Source organism: Pteropus vampyrus, unplaced genomic scaffold (genome assembly GCF_000151845.1).
Source record: "Pteropus vampyrus isolate Shadow unplaced genomic scaffold, Pvam_2.0 Scaffold4, whole genome shotgun sequence".
In the NCBI taxonomy this organism is placed as follows: Eukaryota; Metazoa; Chordata; class Mammalia; order Chiroptera; family Pteropodidae; genus Pteropus; species Pteropus vampyrus.
In genome coordinates, this window is record NW_011888785.1 from 8,078,116 (window position 1) to 8,105,041 (window position 26,926).

Genomic DNA, 26,926 nt, shown 5'->3' on the forward strand with positions numbered 1-26,926 from the left:
ACGATACAGCTAGCCCTGCCCTTTAGCACTTACATGCTCAAGCAGTGTCTCCATATTTCAATTTTAGAATAATGAACAACAAAGGAGAGAAATAGAAGTAACTAAAATAAGAATATAATGATTATTAAGATGTAAAGTCTTCCCACTCACTCTCACCTGAGATGAGATCATTGAGAATAGTGTATGTTTCAGGTGTATGAAGTCGTCCCTTGCCACAGTGACTGCAACCAGTACCTATGGGTCACAGAGCCATGGAGCATCTGCAAGGTGACCTTTGTGAACATGCGAGATAACTGCGGAGAGGGTGTACAAACCCGAAAAGTGAGGTAAGGCCAAGCCAAATTACACAGAGAAGCAAAGCATGCAACACCTCCCAGCTGCACACCCGTCAGTATGAGCGTTCACTCCTCCCCTGACCCCTAAATAAAATTGTCTTTAGTTTTATCTTTAGGAGATCTATGTCATGGAACATTCTAAGGGGATCTGCTTCCAGCAGCAGTTTATCATACCAGGCCTTCTGATTTAGGAAGCTTCGCTTCAAGTGCTTTTCTTGCAGAGAAAGAGTCTCATGTTGAATGTGAGCTGAACTAATGCAAGTTTTCTAACCCATTAACTTTTTCCTTAAAGGCCAAATATATATCTAATTGCATTTTAGAGATAATCTGTTATAAACTCTTGCTGTTTTATACAAACTGGTCAACTGCGAATACTCTCATCTGCTCCAGAAAGCCTTGCCAAAAATCTCTGCTGGCTAGTGTCTTTCATTTCTTGTATGGCCACACTGTCCAGTAAAGTGGCCACTACACACATGTGGCTATTTTCACATTAAATTTAAACTAATTAAAATTAAATAAAATTGAAAATGCATTTTCTCAGTTAACACTAGTCATATTTCAAGTGCTCAGTAGGCACAAGTGCTATCAGACAGTTAGTCTCCATCCTCACAGAAAGTTCTGTTGAGCAGCATTGTTTTCTGATATCCCATATACCCTTCAGCATTTCGAAAAGATCCTTTTACATGTCTGTCATTCTTAATACACCCTATAAGTTTGTCCAAACTGAGACCTTGTCATATTCATAGAAATTCCCTAACATGTAATACAAGTTTGATACTCATTAAATTTTCTCTACAGCATCTGCATATGATCCTTAAGGGTTTTAGAACCTAGGTATATGAGGTTTTATTATCTCACTTTGTAGATTCGCAAGTACTAATTTACACACATATAGTAACATGCATCTAGTAAAGTGATACAGTTGGCATTCAAACCCAAGTCTCTTGTCACTCTTTTTAACTATACCAGTTTTTTCTAACCCTACTGAGAAATAAACAGTAAAGACAAATATAAAAACATCTAGAATTTGACAACTAATGTTGTGAAGCTCATTCTCACCCATAACTTAACTTTTCATGAGTTTAAGATTGATATTTTTTAATCTGTTTCAGTAGGAAACTAGAATAAATTAACATTTGTATCTTAAAACTTTGGTACATTACATATAACTTGGCTTTTGATAACAATAATCTCTGTTTCTTATTTTAAAAGCCTATCATTAAGTCTCAAGTTGTTTTTCTAAGGAACTTAGAAAGGTGGATCAGGGAGGGAGAAGTTATAAGTTGATAAGGAAAGAGGGAAGAAAAAGACAGAGATTTTGTCTTATACCCTTCTTCAAAATTTAAAATTTCTCTTTAAAATTTAAAATATTTTTCTTATATTAAGAATTTGGTCAGGTTGTTTTTTGTTTTGTTTTGTTTTGTTTTGTTTGGCGGGGGTTAGTAAAATAAGATTATAATAAACTACTGTTCTTTCAGCTTTCCCCTCAACTATCTATGTACATATTTCATCTTGCTCTGTGAACAGATACTGTCAACACATCCAAATACATCCTAAACAAAGTAACTTTCCAAATCAACTTATTTTTTTTTCCAGTAAACATCTTTAATGCAAATAGAGAAAAGAGAAGGTCAGTATTGATTGTGATCTCTGATCATGTAATAATGTTTATTGATTGAATAGTATACCTCTATTACCTTATCTTCTGCTGATTAAGGTCAAAATGCCCTGCTTAGATGCAAGCATTAGGTGATATTTTAGGATAGATGTCTATAAGACAGGAGGATTCAATATGCCTGATCTCATTCTTTCTCTTTTAAGATGGTATGACACATCAAAGACTTAATGATAGAAATAATTTGCCCTGATGGGAAGATATATTTTTCACTGACTTTTTAAAAAAATTGCCAGCACATCCTAAGAATAAAAACCAGACTGATTCAGTTATTCTTACTGTTGTTTCTGAATTCTCTGCAGATAATGCACCCCTTATTGCTACACCTGTGGTGGGCCTCTGGCCCCACCCTTGGCCTCCAGCTAGGTTCTACACTGTGTTTTCTAATACAGCTCAATTTTCTCACAGCATAATTTCTTTTCTTATGGAGAGGAAGAAAGGGTAAGAATTCAAAGAAAGTAAATGAAGTGAAAGTGCCTTCCTTTGGGCCCAAAACTTGATTCAATATATTTTGTATTCTAGAGTGATAAAAAGAAATCATTAATAACAAATAAAATAAATAAAACATAAATAATCTGAAATATCAACAATAAGGTTTTTGTTTTAGCAGTTGTGGCACATTCAAATGATGGAATTCAAATGTAGTCATTAAAAATTATATCTTAAGGGTATAGTTAATAACACAATATGTCCATAATGTATCATTGCTTTTTTCTTAAATGGTATAAATAGCAGGTAAAGTTTGCTCCTATTTAATGAAATGAGAATATATGTTTAAGTATAAAAGTCTGTTAAGAGTGGTTATTCTGATAGAATTATGTCAATTTTTATTTTTTCTTCTGATTTTTCTAAAATGAATATATTACTTGTATATTAAAAATTAAAGAATAGAAAAATTTTGAAAATAAAAAACTTTGAAAATAAAGTTTTATGTGCATAACTACATAATAGAGTATTGAATATCTGTCCTTAACTCTAAATCAATAGGTAATTTCGCAAGTTAATCCTTGTACATTGTTTTAGTACCTACCATGAATGCAGTCTTTTCTTAGCAAATCCAACTTTGAGCATTGAACTGTCCAGTCTATTCCATGTCCTCTCAAAGCTGCTATCAATAGAGCATTTTTAAAATGCCATTGAAAGTGGAACATTTTCCTGGGAAACTAAAATTCTCTCCCCAAAGTTTATCATTTATTTTTTTCTTTCAACAATGAAACCAAATAAATATCTACCTTTGTGGATTTTCGTGATTGCTCTTTTATGTATTTATCTAATTTACCAAAAAAAAATGAAGAGGTGGGTATTTGTATAGATATTTTTTCAGGCTGCAAACCCAATTAAGGCATGACCAACAGCACAGTTTTTAAATGCATTTTACAGGAAAAAGACATTTCTCTTAAATTCAGCAGCACTGTATGGAAAGGTTATTCTGCAGAGTAGATACCTGATGATGCAGTGTCCCTACTGATTGCAAATTTCTGGGAAAAAAGTTGAAATTGCAGGTATAATTAGTAATGTTGTTCAAGTGACAGTTTAAAACAGTGCAATGGTTTGAGAGACTTAAGAGTCAAGCTTTCCTCTTCATCTTCTAGAATGCAGTTCTCTTCCTAAAACCATTAATCTGGTTGACCTTCTTGTAGTTGTAAATGAGGGATGGTTTTGTTCTTCTAGTAGAAAAGTGTCCAGAGAGATTATTAACTATGGTAAAGGTGAAGGCTGATAGTAGCTGCATTAATTAAATGCCCAAGAGAGGAGTAAAGAGCCTTTCATGACTGCTTACAATAAAATGAAATGTATTAAAATGTTTGAATTTGTTCTGTTAAAGAGAAAACTAAGAATAACAAAGGTCAAGATGTAGGCAGACCCAAACAACCACACGCAGAGAATTTGTGCTAGTCCTATTATAATTGTCTCTTCACTTCTGGCTTACTTTTAAGGTTACCAGCAGATGGGAGGCTAAATAACTTTTTAAATGACAAAATAATTTGACAAATGCCATCAGTTACTTTCAAAAACACTTCATGAAACTTCTCACTAGAGATTTTGGTTTGCCTCATCTTCAATCATATACGAATCTATGCTCTCTACAGAATCACCATTTTCTTCAGAAGAAAAAAAATGCATCATATTCCAAAATTGCAACCCCTTTGCGAATCTCTTTGGACCCCTCCTCATTAATTCCTTCATCATGCATGAATGTAAATGACCCTCTCCTTTCAGAGGAAGACAATTTACATACGCACAGTGGTTATTATTTTTAAAGGTTGCAATGATACAGACACACAAGCATAAATTTAAAAATTATACTGAAACTCTACAAGTATTTATGGGAGGCAGAGATCCTTTTGTTTTCATATTTGAATAATTTTATTCATTAGATCTGAAGCTTTCCACCTCCCAATCCCATGATAGTATCTTAAGAGTAATCAGCTATCCTATGGGTTGGCCATTGTTCTAACTGTCCTGGTTCCTTCACCGATGGGTATGTTTTTTTTCTAGATGCATGCAGAACACAGCAGACGGCCCCGCTGACCATGTGGAGGATTACCTCTGCGACCCAGAGGAGATGCCCCTGGGCTCTAGAGAATGCAAATTACCATGTCCTGAGGACTGTGTGATATCTGAATGGGGTCCATGGACTCAATGCACTTTGGTGAGATGATTAGCCATTTATTATTACAGTTTGTTTAATTCCTTACCACTAAAGCTTTAAGAATATTATTAAGAAAATCTTAGTCACTAAATTAGCTACCAAATTAGTTATCAGAGGAAAGTGTGTTTTTGTTTGTTTGTCTGTTTATTGACTACTTCGTTCTAGGAGTATGCCATTTAAAGTCAGCAATGTTTTGACGCACACTAAAACAGCTTGATCTCTTGCAAGCTTTATACCCCTCTTCCACCATCCTCCTAACTCAGCACAAAATGCCTTCAGACTGGCTTATAAATACACAGCAGGTTAAGAACTGCAGTGGTGATAATGATTCCCTCCAGGTAAAGGGATGAAGAATGAAACTCTGATAAAGGAACTTTAATGGTGTCAGGTTATTGTCATCCGTGCTTTTTGCCCAATCCATTTTATTTAAATTGTAGGAATAATCTTTCACACGGTGGGGGTTCTGCAGCAAGAGTATTGACACTAAAATGCAAAAGATCCTGGAAAGAATCACAGTAAAAGGAAGAAAGCTGTGCATCAGTGAATCTCTTTCCACATACTGACTCTGTGTCTCTAGTCCTGGGAAGCCAGCTGAGGGTTTCAAATTACACAAAGCTTCTAGAATTCAACAGTCTGTAGGGGCTCTTCCATGGTACCCTGGGAAGAGAGTCATTTGAAACAGAACTGGCTGATGATGTAGAAAATTGGGTTCACCCCTGGGTACCTTGTAAAACTGTACGTTTTAATATGGCATCGAAAGCATGGGGAATATACCTGTAATGTGGAATTAATTTGCTGAAATACAGTATAAGACAATATCAAAGAATTTATGATGCATGTTTTCAAGGAAAAATTAATTTTCTTTCTTAGTATTAACATTACTAAAGGTGCTGATTAGCAGCCAACTGATACAGCAGGAGCAAAATAGGACTGGCAATTGACTTGGATACAGACTAAATTGTAATAAAGAATCAACAGTTTCACAAGGGTATGAAAGTGATTTTCTATTCTCATTCTATAATATCAGATTTGAAATTACTGCTCCTGTTCTTAGACATTAAGTGCTTTTAGAACAAGACTGTACCAGGAGGAGGATGGAAAGCCTTTTATGGCATATATTTATGTGATAAATTGCATTTGTGTGCATTTGTATGTGCATTTTAGGAAAATAAAGGTCACTAACAGCTAGTTATTTAAAGTTACCCTTAAAATAGTTTTTTGAGTCCAAGAGACTAGATTAGATAGATTAGATGACAGACAGACAGATGATAGATGATGACGACAATGATGATGATGATGATGATGATAGATAGATAGATAGATAGATAGATAGATAGATAGATAGATAGATGATAGGTAGATGATAGATAGATTCCTGTTAGTGATCTACAGTAATTAATATGATCAAATGTATATTTGCATACATGCGATGTGATGTTATCTATTAGTATTTGACACATAGACTCTTAAGAATCTTATAGCTAGATGGGACATCAGAAACTCACTCAAGATCTTGATCTTATAGATGAAGAAACTGAAGTATAATGAGATGGTTCAAGTAAGCCAGTGGCCCCAATGTCTTCACTCCTGCTCCAGCACTCTTCCTAACATGTTAGCTCTTGTTTGGCTGAGTACTCACCTTTCTGAGCAGTTGTATTATTCTTTGTCAGCCTTGCAATCAAAGCGGTTTCCGGCAAAGGTCAGCTGATCCCATCAGGCAACCTGCTGATGAAGGAAGAGTCTGCCCTAATGCTGTTGAGAAGGAACCCTGTAACCTGAACAAAAACTGCTTCCACTACGATTATAATGTAACAGGTACGTGCACAGTCGTGTCATCACGGAGTTGAAGGCTAAACTTGTGTATGTCAGCTCAGCAGTGTTCCATAAGTATTGTTCATCTCCATCTGTGTACCTTTTGGGCATGCTGCTTCCTCTCCCAGAAATAACTTATTCTTTATTATGTGACAGAAATATTTACCTGTTTTATTTTTTTAATAAACATCACGATAAAGATAATGAAAATATCACACAAACATTAGCCCTTCAGGCGGATTGTGAATAGTATAAGTAGTCCTATTTAAGACATCCTCCCACTTTGGAGAGGTGCAAATAAATATACCTTTCCCAGGGGTATTAAGTTTATTGAAAAATGTCTTTCTTCTTCAGAGGTATAATTGCTATAATATACTAGAACAATAATTCCTTGTGTGGGGTTGTTTATAAGCATGATTGATCTGGAGTAAAAACATCAGCAGTCTTAAGCTTGTCAAAAAGCATATAAAGAAAATACAACCATTCTAATATTATTAAAGGTACAGATAAAAATGGATAGAAGGGTATATTTTTTTATTTAAAAAAAGGCTTGTTATAAAGTCATTTTTTTTCCCTCATACCATCAAGGCACATACTCTAGAAAAGAAGAGAGTTTGTTGGTTTATATGATTTGAGGCAACACTGAAGCTTGTTTTGGAATTTTTTCCAAATAATTTTCACATCGAAATAGACTCCAGAAATTGTGCAATGATATGCAGCAGTCATATTGGCTTTTGTTTCTTTTGGTTTTTCTCTTTATTTTTCTTTGATGACACAAGGAAATCACTGTTCTCTGGGCCATGCTATGTTACTCTAAAAAGAAAGATGAAATAATTTTTTTTTTGCAAAAGACATAAAATAAGAGAATTAAATAAATATGGCCAGAGTGATTTTAAAATAAATAAGTGTACATTTTAAAACATTCTAAATAGGGACACTAAGTGAAATACAATGTTATTTGACTATAACATGGTTAAAGTACCATCCATTAAAATTATTATTTTGCTAAAACAAAAATAATGTTAAATTAAAATTTATGTTTATATTAGGGAAAAAGTTTTAAGTCACACTTGATTGCAAGCCAAAGCCATTTTTACAATATCTCCAAATGGCCATCAAGATTGTCAAGTAGACATCTGCCTTCTAGAATAATCCCTGTAGCTAAGTGCAACCCCAGCAATTCCATTTAACTCCTGATATGTTCAAAGCTGGGACCCATATGCTCTGCATGTGGGATGATTGATTGTGGGGCTTAGGAAGCAGTTGTGAATTAAATGTGGGATTCAGGTCATCAGAGTTTCATTCGAAATCTGTTTTATACATGGCCTTCTGTTCTGATGGGCTCCCTTCCTTTCAGACTGGAGTACATGTCAGCTGAGTGAGAAGGCAGTTTGTGGAAATGGCATTAAAACAAGAATGTTGGATTGTGTTCGAAGTGATGGCAAGTCGGTTGACCTGAAATATTGTGAAGAGGTGAGGAGATGCTGTGTTATATTTTTGTGAGTAAATTCTTTCCTCATAATTTCAATTCATGCTGAGCCAAGTGACCTGTGCTCATTGCCAGCAGATGTTTTGCTGCACTATTTAGTGGTTGTTAAGCACCCTCTTGAAAAGAGACACTGTCCAACATTACTGATTTCTACACATAATTTCCTGTATTTTGTTCTGCTTGGAGCCCAAAGGTATGCTAATTAGGCTTTTCTGAAAGAAATGCTTGGGGAACAATAAGTAATCAAGGTGAATATAGGCAATAAATCTTAATCAGACTACTCATCATCTTTGTAATTTCATGTGAATTTTGTATTGCCTGGGACACCTGCCAAGATCCATCATTCATTCTCTCTGTTGTTAAACATTGATCGCATGTGGTTTTGTAGCAGATTTTGATATTAAGATCTAATACCCAGCTGTGAGAGTCTAAGTACTCAGGTGTGGGTAAGAGAGAACATCAGATTCAAACAAAGGAATAGAGTCTGCCATTGGTATCTTTTAGATACAAAGAATTGTAACTTCTAATTCTCCTACTTATAAAAGTAGTGTCATCATTTCTAAATATAACCTTACGAAATGCGAGGAAACAGTTGTTGGCCTTTCTTAGTTTTCATGAAGCTAACTTCATGTTGTAATTATTTTGTCTGATTTCCATATCAAAAGGGTACTCATATTCCTGGCAGGTTTTGACTCCTACTGCATCTGAGGTCCTCTGGGTTAAACACGAACTAAGACAAGCAGAAGCCTCGATAGATTTAGAACACACAGGAGGAGCTTTAACTTCATTAGGGTTCAGTAGACATGGTGACTACAACTTCTGTCCGCACCTCCTGGGGTTATTATAAGCCCGTATTAGATTGTTCTAACTCCTAAGAGAAAAGTTGAGATTAAAATATTTTAATCCATTTGATATCTTATTATGTGAACCTAATTTAAGTTATTTATGTCTCTGTCCATGTGAACAGAGTTCCCAAATATACTGAAAACAAGTTGTTTAGTTAATAAACTTCTCTCACTATCATCTTATAACATAACTTAGTCTATTCATTCTTCAGATTTAATTAGAAATTTTATACCTGAATCAATCTGTTTTTGAAACTAATAACATCGAAGTGATATAATCATTATAAAAATATCATTATTATTAATGAACATTATTATAGTCATAATACTGGCTGGAGAGCTTTCTGTGATCTATTTCTAGTTGATTAATATGTCACTTTTCCTGCAAATGCACATATAAATGCCCTCCTGGGTTGGAATGAAATATATGATGAATAGCTCTAAGAGCTTTTTGAAAGCTAAACCCAAATCATACAAGACCAATTTTAAAATAGTTCACATGACCACATGACAAAGGTATAAACAAGGTCTTTTATTTCTTTAAGGAAATGTGAGTAAAAATCTGACAAATAACTAATTTTAAGTATCTAGGAAACTAGATAAATTTATTCTGATGTACAAATATTATGTTGAATACTGCAATGACAATTAGGAATTTAAATCATAACATTCTAGCAAATGCTGTCTTCAGGGAGAACAGTGCTAGTCTGCAGGAATTGGATTAAACAATTCATATCCCTTTTTATCCATCCCTATGGATACACTAGGATTAAATAATAGACCTGAGAAAAGCTGGCTAGCATTTTAACAATGAATTGATTGCCTGCCAACTAATACATGTGTAAACCCTGCATTCAGTGCAACAGCAGTAGCTAACTCTTGCTGTTTCCCTAACAGTCAAAGAGAGAGATGGCATTACTTTCCAACAAAGAGGAAAATTGGTGTTAAACCCATCCAGCATTTATCTAGTACTTTTGTTTTTGATGTTTTTTAGACATTTACTCACCTGATACATAGTTATCTATTTCTTCTTTCCTATTCTTTGATGCCTAAACAGATTTCTTTTTATTAGACACATATGTTTAGATAGATGATAGATAGATAGATAGATGATAGATAGATAGATAGATAGATAGATAGATAGATAGATAGATAGATAGACAGACAGATAGATAGATAGATAGATAGATAGATAGATAGATAGATAGATAGACAGACAGACAGACAGACAGAAATAAAGAGATACACTAAATGTAACAGGAAAAAAGTAGTAGAATGTTAAAATGTCTTACTACTGGATATCCAGAATACCTCTTAAACAGACATCCTTTTTAATTTTCTAGTGAAATAAATAAGTCAGTAGTAGTTCAATTTTGTAACTCAAACCATCTCTCTATGAAACTATTATGTATCCTAATATAACACATCACTTTTTTTTCCTATCACTTTAAGACTCTAATTTCTAACTTCCCATGACTTTAAATTACTTTATGGGAATTTACTTAAATGATATGGTAAAAGTTTTCATACCAAATACCCATCTTTGTCAAGTATTACTGATGGAGAATATAATGGGAGTGGCTGCAAAGGGATGTAGTACACAAATCATTGATCTGATCTCTCGGTAGATAACTTAGAGCCAAGAGCTGTACTTGAACCACAACATAGAAAAAAATTTTTTGCCATCTTCTGATGTATAAATTAGACATAATAAACCTCTTCTTCATGCAGAAGTAAAAAAGATCTTGAAAATCCCAAGAATTTACAAAATTATATTCTCCTAGCATGCTCTTAAATTTTGGTATTTTAATGCTATTTTGTACCTTAGACTTTTTCTGTTTGCATATATATTAGAGTTTTAAATCTCAATAGTTTAAAAGTAGAACACTTAAATAAGTATTGGAACTCAATGCCAATAAAATGGCACAACATTATTATCTGACAAGAGGCTAAAACTAAAATAATTAAATTATAGCTCAGTTAGCTCCTGGGATCAGTTTTAGAAGAAAAAATATCTTTGTAATTAAAAAATGTACATAAAATATAACCAAAAAATTCTAGTAATTCAGATTTTCTTTTGAGAGAGATAGCTTACTTAAAAACTAATGTTTTATACTATTTTAATACATTAAGTCATTAGTTTTGAGTGGCAATTTGTCTTTAAAATCTTTCCCTTTTGCTTTTCAATTTAACCTCATATATAAAAATAAATATATCCCAAAGATATAATTTTAGATCTGTATATTGATGATATTCTTGGTTTTTAACTAGTGGAAAGTAATCATACTTACACTTATTTGTTCCTCATTAAGGGAAATTCAGATAATTTAGAGATTAAATCTTTTTTCATTGCTAATTTAAAAAATCCGACACTAAATAAGTATATCAAGAAAATACGTTCCTCTATTCATCCTGTGCCATTTGCTCCTACTCTCCTGGGTTGATCCACTTTATATTTTTAACAGTTTAAGTGTTTGTCCTCCAGATATCCTTTTATTCCATTATGCATCTTGTTTATTCTTCCTCTCCTTTCCTCTCGCTTCCACTCCATTCTTTTCCTTTTTCCCTCCCTCCTTCCATCAGCAATACTTCATAAGCATGCCTTCATGTCGGTACAAACAGATTTACCTCTATCCTTTCAGCTTAGCCTGGAGAAGAACTGGCAGATGAACACATCCTGCATGGTGGAATGCCCTGTGAACTGTCAGCTTTCTGAGTGGTCTCCTTGGTCAGAATGTTCTCAAACATGTGGCCTCACAGGTTAGTTGTACCTTAATTAGCATTAGGCTATTGGTCAAAGGATATGAAATAAAATGTCCCTCTTGCTTTGAGTCATATAAAATAATCTCCAGTAAGGTTGAATCAGGCTGTCTTTCTTTCCAAAACATCTGAGACATGTACATGTTTGTTTCTAGAATCTCCTCAGGAGAAATGTCTGTGATGCCTTCTCCCAATAAGATGTATGCTTGCACAGCTATAATGTATCACTAAAGCTGCATCACTTTGTATGTCTTAAAGGAAAAATGATCCGAAGACGAACAGTTACCCAGCCCTTTCAGGGTGATGGAAGACCGTGTCCTACCCTGATGGAACAGTCCAAGCCTTGCCCAGTGAAGCCCTGTTATCGGTGGCAATATGGCCAGTGGTCCCCATGCCAAGTACAGGTATTGAATCTCAAGAAGTTGTATGGAAATGTGAATTTTTTACCTGCAGAGACTTCATTTCAAAATTATTTTTCAGGGCTTACACACAGCATGTGTAAAGATATTAGGTGCCTTGCCATTTCATAACTATTTAATTAGTTTGATAACAAGCACTCCCTGTCCTGTATTTTTAAAATCATTTGGAGACTGATTCATTTTAATGAAAATTTATTTGCCTGTCTTTGGCTAGAGAACAAATAAATTGTTCATTGTATGTTTTATAGCTAGTGCCCTGTAGGACTTCTTCCCTAGGGTTTCAAATGCTTCTTTAACCACTCATAAATCAAAATCAGCGGTGCAGAGATGACTGTAATTGATGAGCCCACTAATGAATTATTTTTCTTTTCCTAATTAGTTATTTCTTTCTTCATTCCAGGATGCCCAGTGTGGAGAAGGGACCAGAACAAGAAACATTTCTTGTATAGTGAGTGATGGGTCAGCTGATGATTTCAGTAAAGTGGTGGATGAAGAATTCTGTACTGATGTTGAACCCATTATAGATGGTAATAAAAAAATGGTCCTAGAGGAAACCTGCACTCAGCCTTGCCCAGGTAAAAACAGCAAAACAGAATTCATATTTTGGTCATTTCTTACCAAGACCAGGGTTGAGAAGAGGTTGTATATGTAATCTAAGTTAAGGAATGACAGCACTCCTCTTATTCAGTAATATCTGTGCCAACAGCTAGATGCTGTAGTGTGGGCAAATGGGGGATACTGCCTCCTGACTGTCAGGTAGGAGTGAAGTCGGTGGCCGCTGTTGACACACATCCTGCTGAAGTTTTAACATCTGTAAGGAATGCCAGTTAAGGCCTTAGGCTTATGGTTGACAGGGAAAGTGTGAAAGAAAAGTTGAGAAAATAAGGATAGAACATGTATCTATTTAGAATTTCTAGAAGGAAAGAGAAGAAAATAAGAGAGAGGCAGCATTTAAGAACATAATAGCTAAAGAAAAATTTAAGCCCTTATAATGAAAGCTTAACCTGGATCCTGGGTAGAATCAGCAACAAAGTTATATCTGGATACACTGAAGTTAAAACAGAAAATGTAGAAAAATAGAGAATTATTAAAGCATTTAGAAAGAAAAAAACAGATTATCTGCTTTTGGAAGACAAAATAGAATTACAGCAGAATTCTTCTCAATTACAATGAAAGACAAAAGAAAATAGAATATATAGTTGTGCATCAATATGTTCTGATAAATGTGTTGTTAGATTTCATTGGGTGAATACCATAGAGTCTACTTATGCAACCTAGGTGGTATAGCCTACTCTACACCTAGGCTATGGTATAGCCTATTGCTTCTAGGCTACAAACCTGTATAGCATGTTACGGTAGGAAATTGTAACACAATGGTAAGTATTTGTAAACATAGGTAAAGGTAGAAAAGATAATAGTAAAAATACAGTATAAAAGATTTAAAATGGTACACCTATATAGTGCACTTCCTATGAATGGAGCTTGCAGGACGAGAATTTGCTCTGGGCGAGCCAGCGAGTGAATGTGCAGGTCTTAGGACATGACTGTAGACTTTATAAACACTGTACAACAAGCCCTTCCACTTCTTCCTTCTGACAGGGTTGGGTATAGAATATTGAAGCAGTCAGTGCTGCTCCATGAACAAGGATGTGGTCTTCATTGATTTGAAATATCGAAGAGAAACTGGCTTGGCGAAGTGTAGGTCACCATAATAGTGACTGTGAGGAGGGAGTGAAAAGTGGCCTGAGGATCAATGGGAATAGAAATCAAAATGAGATAAAGGATCATAGAGTTTTATCATGGCCATGTGGTTTTGGCTATAGAACATGGGAGAAAAGGGCACAGAAAAAAAAACTATAGGATAAAAAAAAAAAGAACGCTTAACATAGAGAGGTCATAGAACTGAAGACTCAATATTTTGACTCTGAAAATATGTTCTTTGTTCCATTGACCCTGACACAAGGGGTGATCTCTGGCATTGAAATGATGGAAGAAATAAAACTTACTATGCTTTACATCATTACAACTTAAAAATATTTCCAAAGCAGAGGGACAAGCTGGCTCCACACTACCACAGAAAGTTTTTTCTAAAGTAGCAATGGCACTTAACACTTATTAAAAGGTAGCTCCTGTGGACCTGCGTCCTGGTACAGGATCTTAGGTCCTCAGCAAAGAACTTACAGCTAGATCTGGGAGGGCCATAGTGCCCTTTGAATATGTGACGCTAAGAGGAGAGACTCCTCTGTGATGAAACAGGTCAGTGGCTGGCTAATTGGGATGTAATCTGTGTACTCAAAATTAAGGTGCTGTGAGTGAAAGGGAATATATTGGCAAGGCCCACAGACATTGCTCCCATCAGAGAAAAAAAAAAATTTCTCCTGAACCATATATCCTTCCATTTCTTACAGGAAATTCAGCTCCATTATAATCTTATGGGACCACCGTCGTATGCGGTCCGTCGTTGACCAAACCATCGTTATGCAACGCATGATTGTATTTGAAATGTGATGGAAAATAATCATCAACCTAAAATTCTATCCCCACCTAAATTATCTTTCAAGAGTCAATAAAATAATATTACAAAACATTGAAAGAAATTTTGATGCAATGTTGGACAGAAGGGATGCATGCAGTCAAATGTGGAAAGCAAATGTATATCAAATACTATAAAACTAATTGCCAAACAGTGATAAGCTATTATTTAGGATTTCGGGCTTGATGCAGAGAACTTTAGGGTAGATAGGTCAAAACAAGCTCAATGTCAAGTATGTGCATAAGGCCTTGAGAAAGATATGGGGCAACAGTTTATTAGTGGATTAGAAAAGAACAAAATTGGAAGTGAATTACCTATATTTTATGCTCAAATGGAAAATTCTTATTCTCCCAATTTGCTTATAATTATAAGAAAAAAGTGTATGTTTAAGAAATGTGTTAGTTTGAATAAGATCTCAAAAATATAAAAATGAGGATTTGCGAAACAAATAGCAATTTGGCGTAAAATAGACTTTATGTATAAAAAGAATATGACAAGAAAATTTTAAAAATGGATAGATTGCATATATATGTATTTTAATTTAAATGGGGTTGAGTCCCTAAAAACTAGAAAAGCTGACAACATGGGTTACCCATTCAGTCATTCATCAGCTTATTTATTCTTTAGTAAGTAAATTATTTGAAGTGATAATAGTGATAGTTTCTATATTTTTTTATTAAGATAAACTGAATGAATTGAACAGCAGTACGTAAAATAACCCCTAAAACTTTGAACTGTATGTTAAATTTTGAGGGCATTCCTCACTGTGTATATTCAGCTATAATAACAGTTTTTGCACACATTCATTATTTTTCATCTATTTAAGGTTAAAAAATAATGTTTTATCTTCATCTGACTTTCTGGGCCTAGGCAAAGTGTTACTTCTTAGACATTCCCACATCTGCCAATAATAACCTTTTCTGATCCAGCAATTACCCTATTCCATTACTTACCCCTAAACTAGCCTGATTTCAGTCCAGATGTCATACACAATCCAATTTAATAAAATAATTTTCCTTCACAGCAGACTGAGGTTGAGGCTGTGGCAGCAGGTAAGGGCTCTGGACAGGCCAGTGACTGAACCTTGGGGCTTTGATGTATTGAACAGCCATATTGTCAACAAAAGCTGACCAAAGCTAAAAGTCAGAAGACCTCCCTATTCCAAAACAAATTTCCTGTGTCAATAATAGGATCACTATGACGACTCCCACAACACTGAACAAAGCTGGAATCCTTGCCAGGCATTGATATATGCTTTATAGTAGAGTCTCTCTACTTGTTTTCATTATGCTTCCTGCAGCACAGTCAGACACCTGTTTGATTATTTATCAAGTGTTATTGCAGCCTAGACACTGGGCTCAAGGTTGGAGATACAGTAGGAGACTAACACACCGTGTCTTCATAGAGTTTACCTTCTAATGGAAGTGACATTTGCTATCTATTAGTGACATAAATAAACATAAGATTAAAATTTGTGGTAAGTGAAGGGAAGGAAAACTGCAAGATGCCAAATAACATAGAACAGGGAAACACACCTTGCTAATTAAAGTAATTACAACTCCCGGAGGAGGATGCTCTTTTATAAATTACAATTTTATTTATTTCAGTTCGTCTCTTGATAGTTTTCTCCAATGATGGGTTTTAAAACTAGCAATATATGAACTTATAAACTTTAAAGTAAATACTGAAGTACAGAATGCATTTCATACACTTAATCGTCATGTCTTTGACAGGCATAGTGTAGTTTTACTATTACGATGGTTTATATGGTAAAAATATAAAAGTATATTATATACAAGGCAATCCTCACTTTCATTTACTGTTATTAATTCTTTGAAGCCTGACATGGATTATTTGGGGGTTGTTATTATATAATTCACAGATTACCAGTAAAAGATTTATTGAGTTGTTATAAAATCACTATGTCAAGTGATATAAGCACAGAGATAAAAGATTTGTTTTATTTCCATGTAGTTTGTAATCACTGAGGCAAAATTATATTACATTCATATTGACAGGAATTTTTAAATTTAAATTTTAATAGTTTCTCCTGCACAATTAAAAATTGAGTAACCCAAGGAAATCTATTTCAAAGGGGACAGAGATGTTTCTAAATATTTTTAAACTACTTAAAAATTCTTACTAGTTTCTTTTTCTTTAACATTTCCAAAATTTATGAGAATTTTCTGTACTTCAGGATGACATTAGATAGTGTATTAATGACATACTATAATAAAAGTCTACAAAAATCACTCCATTTTACTATTGTATATGTATCTGTTAGTCAATAATTCATGTCTTTGTAGGAATTCTTAATCATGACATAAGAAGTTTTTTCATGAATCACATATTCAAGCAACCTTGTGCTAATATTAGACAACTTCAGCATAATATAAGGCAATATGAATTATTCATGTGATATGGCTGGAATAATTAAAGTAATAAGAACCCCTGTGGATTTATCTATCATAATTTACTGTATCCTCTGAACAGTATAACCAGGCAGTCAGTCCTGAAGAATGGACATATGTATGGGAAAGGTGTATTTCATTAAATCCTACTTGTTCTCAAAATGGTTGAAGATGTTGATGTCAAATACATAACACATATGATCCAGCAATTCCACTCCTAGGTATATATCCAATTGATATATATATATATATAATGTTCACTAAAGGATTTATACTAAAATGTTTATAACAGTAGTATTTATAATAGGAAAAACTTAGAACTCTCCACAGGCCCCTCGATACTAAAGTGGATATCTAAATTGTGGTAATTCATACAATAAGAGTAAATACAACAATAAGAGTAAACAAATTAGAACTACATACATACATGATGGATCTCACAAACAAACATAAATGAATAAAAGAAGCCAGACTTAACAAAAACTACATGTGGTATGATTCCATTTATAGTGCGAGGGGGGTTTCTGAGATTCTGAGAATGCTATGAGTTTGTTTGATTTAGATGTTGGTTACATGGGTATATATTCAGGTTGTGAAAACTCAATTATTTGTGCATTTATGTGATCATTTTCCATGCATATTCTTCAATCAATAATTGACAAAAAGAGACAGTTGACTGAAGATGTAGATCAGAGGAAATGGCTTATATTATTGTCACTATTCCAGCTACTCAACTGGCTGTCTCACCTTCACAACTCTGGGAAGAAATAGGAATAAAGTATAAATACCACCTTTCTCAGACTTGGACCTCAAGCTCTTTTGAAATTACAAATACCTAGAAGATAAGTTTAATGTATATTTAGATTTCTTTTGACTAGTACCAAGTACTTAATAAATCTCTATACAATGATAATGACAAGAGTGGTAGTAGGTTTCAATCAAGTATCTGTTGTCTCTTAAGAGAAGACAATTATAATGGACAAACTTCTTCAAGCGACAGTTTACGATTGATATCATTAAGCAACACATAGTCTATACCAGTAACATCTACTCAGAAAATAACAATATTAATACAGACTTATAAAGCTACATACAACCTTGCAAATATTAAATACTTGGCTAATTCTTACAAATACCATGTATGACCGGCATACTTATGGACATTGCCCATAGGGTTAAAAATAAAATGACTATCTGGCTTGCTATTCTTTGCAGGTGTGGGTATAAACTATACACCTGTGTTTTGCAGGTGACTGTTATTTAAAGGACTGGTCTTCATGGAGCCTGTGTCAGCTGACCTGTGTGAATGGTGAAGACCTAGGCTTTGGTGGAATACAGGTCCGTTCTAGAGCGGTAATTATACAAGAACTAGAGAATCAACATCTGTGTCCAGAGCAGATGTTAGAAACAAAATCATGTGATGGTAAGTGCTACAATTCATAAAATCTACTCATTTTAATTTTGTTGATAAGCAAAAGCACAAGATATAAAATTTTCTATTAAAGAAGCAAATTTGCCAAGATCTCACTTCAGGCTGAGAGTTGAATTCAGGGTATCATCCTGAATTTTAAAAATTTAAAGGAAGAAAAATTTTGTCACTCTTCATAAATTAGATATGAAATATTGTGAAAATGTTTCCCAGTTTTATGACCTAAAGAAAGCTGAGGCATTTAGGAGCACGTTATTTGTAACAATCCTGATCATATTTGAATCTAACAATATCCTCAGTTTATCTGAATCAAAAGAATTAATCAAATAAAAATTACAAATCTACAGTAAAATGAGAGATTGTATTAAATTTTCATAAACTGATAAAGTATTGGTAAGAATTACTCTAAATCTGACATAGACCCTATTTGAACATACATATTTATATCTCTATCTATAAATATATGTGTGTGTGTGTGTGTGTGTGTGTGTGTGAGCGCACGCGCATGTGCGTGTGTGTCCACACTTATAGAGCCATGCAACAAATACAAGCAATGCATGACATTTTTAAGAACCAAAGAGTATTAGTTTGGGAACACTATTTTAAAAAAGTATAAATGAAAACAGAAGAATTGTCATCTAGTGAACAATGTAGGGCACAGCAAACAACCTTCTTACTGCTTGTGTTTGGGGAAAAAAAGGAGTATGACACATAATAGCATAGGAACCTAAATATCATGCTAATTAATGAAAAGTTGGAGGAAAAAGCTTAAAAGTTAGACAAGAATGCTTAAAATGAGAGCCAGTGGTCTAGATAACTTAATCCAAGAAATAGGTAGATTTATCTACCTTGTCAGCTAAATCTTCCCAAACTTACCAGCCAGATAAAATACTCCATATGTCCTGGAACAGCATAGGTAAAGAAGTAGAGAAAGGTCAGGGGTTACAATAAATGAATAATTTTCAAGGAAAGAAAGAGAATTGTTAACCCTAAAATGAAAATGAAATAAAATTAGACACCAATAACATTATAGTTGAAAGGAAATCCCCTAAGCACACATAGAAGTAAAAACTGAAAACCACACTTTTAGAGACTTACATATCAAATGTTATGTAGTACTTAGAAGAGAATTTAAAGCCTTAGATGCTTATATAGGAAGGAAAAGAGTTTAAAATGAGCTAAGCTTTCAACTCAATTTAAAAAGAAAAAAGAAAAAAGAAATAGTATATAATCAATACAGATAAATACAAATTCAAGGAGATAAAAAACAAAGAAACAAGACAATCAACAAAATCAGTAGCTTGTTTTTCTGACCAAACTAACAAAATAGACCACTTCATAGCAAAATCAATGAAAAAAAATTAAGAATAAAATCAATACTACTACAAATAGAATAACTTTTAGAAAAAATATTTTCTGAGTAAATTTTGCTAATAAATGTAAAAACTTGAAGATAATTTAGAATGTTATCATTTACCAAGAGTAATAAAGAAGCTGAACTATGGATTATATAACTATTAAAAACTCAAATCTATCAAATATGTACTCACACAAGCACACGAGCTAAAACCTAAATAGTTTTAATTACAAGTTTTACCAAAATTTTAAGAAAAAGACAACTCCCATTTATGTGAAATCTTGAGAAGTAAAACAAAGTTGAGTGGGGAAAAAAGGTGAGGAAAACCTCCCCAAGACAACACCAAAAGCACAAACAAAAATGGAAAAGATTAAAAATATGTTTAAATTAAAATTTAAATCTTTTACACAATAAAATAGATCAGAAATAAGATTATTGGAAAAGCAGCAGGCCTAGAAATGGTACTTGAGAAGTCAATTAATTTCAAAGGATTAGTGTCTAGAACAAAAATTCTAAAACATTTCAGTCCAAGACAATTTTATACTCAAAATTGTTGAGGACCCCAACTGCTTTCTTTTTGTGAGTTATATAAAATTTTAAATTAAAAATGAAAACTAATAAATTTTTAAATGTTAATTTATTTAAAATAATCATAAACTAATTGTATGTTACTCTAAATAATATATTTCCTGAAAAATAACTATTTTCAGAAACAAAAGACAATAACTTTAATGACAAACATGTTCTCGTTTTATTCTTTTTCAAATCTCTGTCATATCTGGCTTAAAGGAAGACAGCTGAATTTATCTGCTTCTGCATTCAATCCATTACAGTTTTAGTTTAGTTTATGTATACGAAGAAAATAGAATCTTACACAGATGTTACAAACACACACTCTGAAAGAATGTCAAAATCTCCTGTGGACCCTGGACCATACTTTGAGAATTGCTAACCTAGAATAAAACATTGCTACCATTCAATAAGAAAAGGTATATATTTCAGTAGGAAAAAAGGCCAGAAGATATATGTAAGCACTTCATATAAGAGGAAATCTAAATGCCCCTAAAACATTTTTGTTCCATTTAATAGCTTTAGTAATCAAAAAGCTGCAATTTAAAATGACGAGGTAGCTTTCCATACCCACAAGACTGACAGTCTGGCAGTTATACATGTTCATGAGGGTTTAGAGCAGTGGTAACCCTTATTCACTGCTGGTACATATGTAAACGGTTGCCTTTTAGGGGGAAAAAATGTTCTCTATATAGTAAAGTTTTAGCTATCCCTACCGTGATACCCAGAAATTCCTCTTCTAGATATGTACCTGAAGGAAGCAACAGGAGGCTGTCACAAAGCTGACCACTGAGGCTTTGTTGTAAGAGCAAAAATTGAAAACAACCTAAAACTCCACCCTTAAAGGAAATAGCTAAATAAATTGTAGCAATTAGTACCATGGAATTCCATATAGCAGTTAAAATAAATTGACTATATCTGCATTAAAATCACATAAGAATATTTCATCTGTAATGCTGACTATTAAGTTTTAGAATGATTCGTAGTATGATACGTTTTTAATTTTAAGACTGACTAAAAATGCTATATAATATTTATAGATATGTATATTTATATGTATAATATCTATATATGAAAGGAATAAAAAAGGTCACAGAAATGCATATATTTACTCCAGAATAGTGGGGATTGCTGGATAGACATGGAGAGAGATCAGATCAAAAGGAATATAATAGGACATCAAATTTATCTGTTATTTCTTACTCATCAACAAGCAAAAGAAAACTAAAGCAAAAATTACTACATGGTAATATTTGTTAAAATAGCATGATGGATAATTGAATATATATTTTTAGTTATTCTCCATCCTGTCTATATGTTCAGTTTCATAATACTTTAATAAAACATAAAATTACATTAAAAATCCAGGCTCACATCAAATGGTATGACAATAGGTATAGAAAGTGAGTTAAGATTTAGGTATATATCTGGAATTTTGTAACATTTATATGGCAACTTCAGGACAATAAATTGAAATTCAAATCATTTGAGATGGACTTCTTATCACTTTCAGTTGTTCATAAATATTTTATTAATACTCTATCCCATGATTGTCTTTCTGGACAACAGAGTGCTCTGTTAATGTTTATTGTGCCCATACAGATGGACAGTGTTATGAGTATAAATGGATGGCTAGTGCTTGGAAAGGCTCTTCCCGAACAGTCTGGTGTCAAAGATCAGATGGTACAAATGTAACAGGTAAACTTCCAATCTCTCTGTGTTCTCTGAAAGTCTTCCTGTAACATACGCATAATACATTTAAAAACACTAAAGAAACAAAGATATTCTTTCAGTATTCAACACATGGTCGGATTTAGGACACCTGAGCTGTATACCTGTCTGGTGACCAATGACAAATTATTTTATTTTTTAATGTTTCAATTAAATTTTCCCTCACCCAGACATTTTAGATGTAGCTACTAGAATTTACTTAATTAAGACATTAAATTACTCTAACAAATGATTATTATAAGTAAATAATTCTCAGATTGTTTTTCCTGGAAATTTTACATTAATAGCTTACTACATGCTAAAAATAATCAATGTTTTGTTGACTATATGTTTCTGTACCTTAACGGCAGTACAGATGCAGACCAAAAATATTACCAAGGGAATATGATTATACAAATCCAAATATCTTGCTTGAATTCAGAAATCTATGATTAATAGTTTTTTCTTAATTAATAGAGAAGACTTATTGGTAAATCTCAAGCCCAAAGCATCTGACCAGCTCTCCTACTCTGTCCTCACTCAAAAATTGTTATACATCCAAAGAAGAAATTCAAATGAACTTTTCTGAATGTCCTTTATACCCACATATACCCCCAAAGAACTAATCTGCAATTATTAAAATTTTCTTATCTGAGCCCAATAAAGGAAAGGGATCCCAAAGATTTCTTTGAGGAGGGAAGAAATGTGGCTCCAAATATTTAGTGAGGAGAACCATTCTGCAAATTTCCTAAAAGGAAACCAAGGTCAGAACCAGAACCTCAACCTCAAGCACATGGACCCAAAGATCTAATGTCTCTTCTTAAACAATTTGCTTTTACAGATCTAATTTGCAGGAATCGCCATAGCATAGCACCAGCATGCATACTGACAGTTAACTAATTGTTCAGGGAGCCCTGCTGACTTGCTGTCATTGTTTTGGCCCTCTGGCAGGGAGAAAAAATAATGTGCAGTTGGGTGCCTCTGAGTATGTCCATTTATAAATTTAGCTGTAATATATACAGTAAGATAACAGGAGCAGGAATCAATATGCTTTTTGGAAAGCATCAATTTTTATATTGAATTTTAAATTACCTGGATTTACTGAAACCTAATTACTTATTTCCTACCTATGAAAGCTGAAGCAGGTTGTCAAATTGTATTCTTGTTAAGATTTTATACATGAGAAATCAAGAAACCCTTGATAATAGCAACTCCCAGTGGACACATACATAATAAAAACGAGAAACCTTCCAGGAAAGCCTTTGCTTTCTCACGGAATTACTTTCTGGGAGAAAAATCTGTTCCAACCACACCACTCTAAAAGACACAGGGGGAAAAAAGAGCTGAGGGAGAAAAATATAGACATTCTGAACCCGACGGCATTATAGAGGTGGAATACTGAACTCAGGAGTGGAAAATGAATGTTTTCATTCTTCTTCAAACTAATCAAAGAAAATTTTACAGCTTCCCCACAGAATCCTATTAGTTTTCAATTTTTTTTTTCCAAATATGAATGCAAATAATATTTGTCTGGCTTTTCTTCTACATGTTAAATCACTTTTCTCACTGAAATTATACCAATGCAAAGGTAAGTCAAATTTTAAAAGACTTACCTGTAGAAATTATATTTTCAATATCTTTTTAATGCAGTATAGTATCCAATATATTTATTTCTTTCTAATACTGTTTGATACCAAAAAGCTAATGTGTAAATTATTTGTGATAAACTTTATATGCATTCTTCTTTATGAGAAATAGACAAGCATGTAAAGTATATTACCTACCTTGATTGATGCTTTAATTTTATGAATAGTTATCCTTATAAGAAACTCAAGATGTTGTTTTCCTTTTTTTCATATTTAATGATAATAACTTCAGAATGGCCATTTAACTGCAACTACCTTGCAATGACTAACTGCTTTCCATAACATGTTTTCTATAACTACTTTTTTATAATATTGAGAGATAAGGCAAGAAATTAATGATAGTCACATTTGATAAATTTCAAAGGATCATCAATTCCATAAATAAAGGAAAACTTTTGCTTTGCTAAAATTCTGTTAAACCGAGCAAAAATGGTTTGAAACTGTGAGTTTCTTTCACATCACTAATATTGTTTCTTTACAATATCTATTCTCATCTTAAACCTCACTTATAATAATTTAGGAACACTTAATACTATACTGGAAAAGAGGAAAAAGAGAAAGGATAGAGAATGGCAATATCAAGTTAAATCTATAGTGCAAGCACACTACTTAGAAGCTACATTTGTTTTCTTTTCTATACCCAAAAATATCCTGAATTAGCAGGAATAGTGATTTTCTCAAAAAAAAATACATTATAAAAATGCACTTATGTGGTAGTCATAAATTAAAGAGACATCTCAAGGTATATGCAAACTGTGTCTTTGAATAGCCAAGAAAGAATTTTAATTTTAAAAGAAAATTAAATGTGCTTTTTAGTGCTGGACTTGGCCTCAAGAACAATGACAGAAATAGCTTGTGTGCAATCAGTGTTTTCAACTATAAGTAGCAACTATAACATCCTCTGTTCAACAAGTGCTTAAGGAGCACCTGCTAAGTGCCAGGCACTGTGCTGTCTTCTCTGGTCAAGGTTAACCAAATATTTCACAGTCAACTGCCCTCAGAAAAATCTATGGAATTCCCACAGTGGTTTGGGATTCAAAGATGAGCCTGTAACTATATTTTTATTATTGCAAGAGATACTACTTGTCAAAACATGATTTTCTGTTCTGCAGGGGGCTGCTTGGTAGTACGCCAGCCTGATGCTGACAGGTCTTGTCACCCACGGTGTAGTCAGCCCCATTCGTACTGTAGCGAGGTATGTGTGAATTCATTGGGATAGACAAACCAACATCATCTTTTGTCACCCCACTGTCTCTTGTGCAATCTATTTTCCTTAAAAGAAAGCATGTCTTGAGGAACAAAAATTCTATTTTTGGAACTCCCTTTTTATCAATATAAACAATTCAGAATGCATTTGTTTCTAATGTTAAAATAAGTTTGTGTATCATACAAAAAATGTATTCTTTTTTTATAAAATGAAGACAGAAATTGCATGTAGTAAAATTCCCAAAACAAGGTTTCTTTGAAGGCTTCTTTTCAAGTCAAGTCTGTTATGCTTTCAAAGATCCCCTTGTATGCACAGTCGAAATCATTTTGTTCTTCTGCAGATGAGGACATGCAGTTGTGAAGAAGGGTACACTGAAGTTCTGTCTTCTAATGGTACTCTTGAGCAATGCACACTGATCCCTGTGGTGGTGATACCCACCATGGAGGACAAAAAAGGAGATGTGAAAACCAGTCGGGCAGTACATCCGACACAACCCTCCAGTAACGCAACAGGAAGGGGAAGGACCTGGTTTCTACAGCCATTTGGGCCAGGTGAAGTGACTCATCAGTGTTGATGTAGAATTCTTTAGTTATATAATTAACCAATGCCAAGAATTAAAATATGAGCAAGCATTTTCATATGAGCTATTTATTATTTCACCAAAATTTATTTCTTCTGATTCTGCCATATAATCTTATAAAATTTTTACTATTGTTATAAAAAAAAAAGCACTCATGCTCAAAGTTCAGAGAAATGAAATTACTTTCTTCTGAGAAAAAAATATTAGGATTGATATTAGTTATTCAATCTCAGACCTAAATTCACAAGTATAATTGTTTTCACACTGAGCAAAGAGATCTAACAATGAAAATATTAAATAGGAAAAAAATTATGTTATCATTCAGTAGTGGAACAAATAAAACTATAAATACATTCAAGAATTTTTCATTTGACCACAGAGTAGTAATACTTTGAACCTAAAATAGGAACATCAGTAATGAAGTGCTGTGTTAGGGGACACTTGGTAGTTCAGACCAATTTCTGTCAGCCCTTAGAGTTGGCATACTCAAAATCTCAGAATCTATTCTAGCACCAGATAGATAGGGAGAGGGATGGAGCCTTCCTGTCTAAATGGAATGATCTGAACTTAGACAGTGACCAGACCCTTGTCATATTAGACAGCTCTCAATGCGTCCAACAATGGACTGACTTGATGCCAATACAGATAAAACCTTGAAGGCTTGATGAAATGTGATTTCTAATCTGCACACTTTCTCTCTCCAGTTGGATTCAACTATACACTTATCCCTAGAAATAAGCTCATGGTTAAAATGTGCTATGAGCATAATATGGTAGCTAATACCATACTATTTTTTTCTCACACCAAGAGGGATTACTAGTTCATGGTCAAAGGAAATTTCCAGGCAAAGCTGAGCATGGACTACTTTATAACTCCATTATAAACATGAGAAAGGAAGGAAGAAATTTATATAGCTAACACATCTCTATATTTAATGCATTAAGTCAAAACACTTTCCCTTATTGGAAAATCACTATTGGGATTTTTTTTTAAGTATTTTCATTATTGGGGTGATTCATATTTAACCATGTTTTCCCTGCCTTGATTAAGTTTTAGTTGAAAATACATTTTATTTTGCAAAGTTGACCTGACTGTGTAAACATGGGCAACTCTTCTTCTAGTGTTCAAGACAGAGGACCAGCAAATGTTCATTACCAATCTTGACCTTGACTAAGAATCCAAGCAGATCTCCTCACATCAAAACTGGTTTTTAAAAAGAGAGAATATTGTTATTGTCATTTTAAATGTAATATATGGTTTACCTAAAGTAAATATTTTAATATATTAAAAAGACATCTGTTCTAAAAATATGTTTAGACCCTTTTCTTGGTTTTCGAAAAACTAAAAGAATTGTTGAGGAACTCTCAGGACAGGTAAACCCAGCAGTAGAACAACTCTTTTGATTTTAAACTCAGGCTTAATTCTTTTTAATCTTTAGAATCAAAAAGAAAAGACATTTAAAATATTAATTTTTATCTAGCAAATGAACTCCTAA

The 26,926-nt window shown here is 33.5% G+C and overlaps 1 protein-coding gene across 1 annotated transcript in view; it reads left to right on the forward strand.

Moving 5' to 3' along the window:
* The window catches only part of THSD7A (thrombospondin type 1 domain containing 7A), a 374,453-nt gene that overhangs the window by 345,301 nt on the left and 2,226 nt on the right, over positions 1-26,926 (forward strand). Inside the window, exons 16-26 of the mRNA XM_011363004.2 lie at positions 193-326; positions 4,510-4,663; positions 6,334-6,478; positions 7,833-7,948; positions 11,452-11,569; positions 11,828-11,973; positions 12,389-12,563; positions 18,182-18,355; positions 21,891-21,986; positions 24,757-24,839; positions 25,192-25,402. Of these exons, the coding sequence (XP_011361306.1) occupies positions 193-326; positions 4,510-4,663; positions 6,334-6,478; positions 7,833-7,948; positions 11,452-11,569; positions 11,828-11,973; positions 12,389-12,563; positions 18,182-18,355; positions 21,891-21,986; positions 24,757-24,839; positions 25,192-25,402 (1,552 nt within the window). The remainder of the gene's footprint in view (positions 1-192; positions 327-4,509; positions 4,664-6,333; positions 6,479-7,832; positions 7,949-11,451; positions 11,570-11,827; positions 11,974-12,388; positions 12,564-18,181; positions 18,356-21,890; positions 21,987-24,756; positions 24,840-25,191; positions 25,403-26,926) is intronic.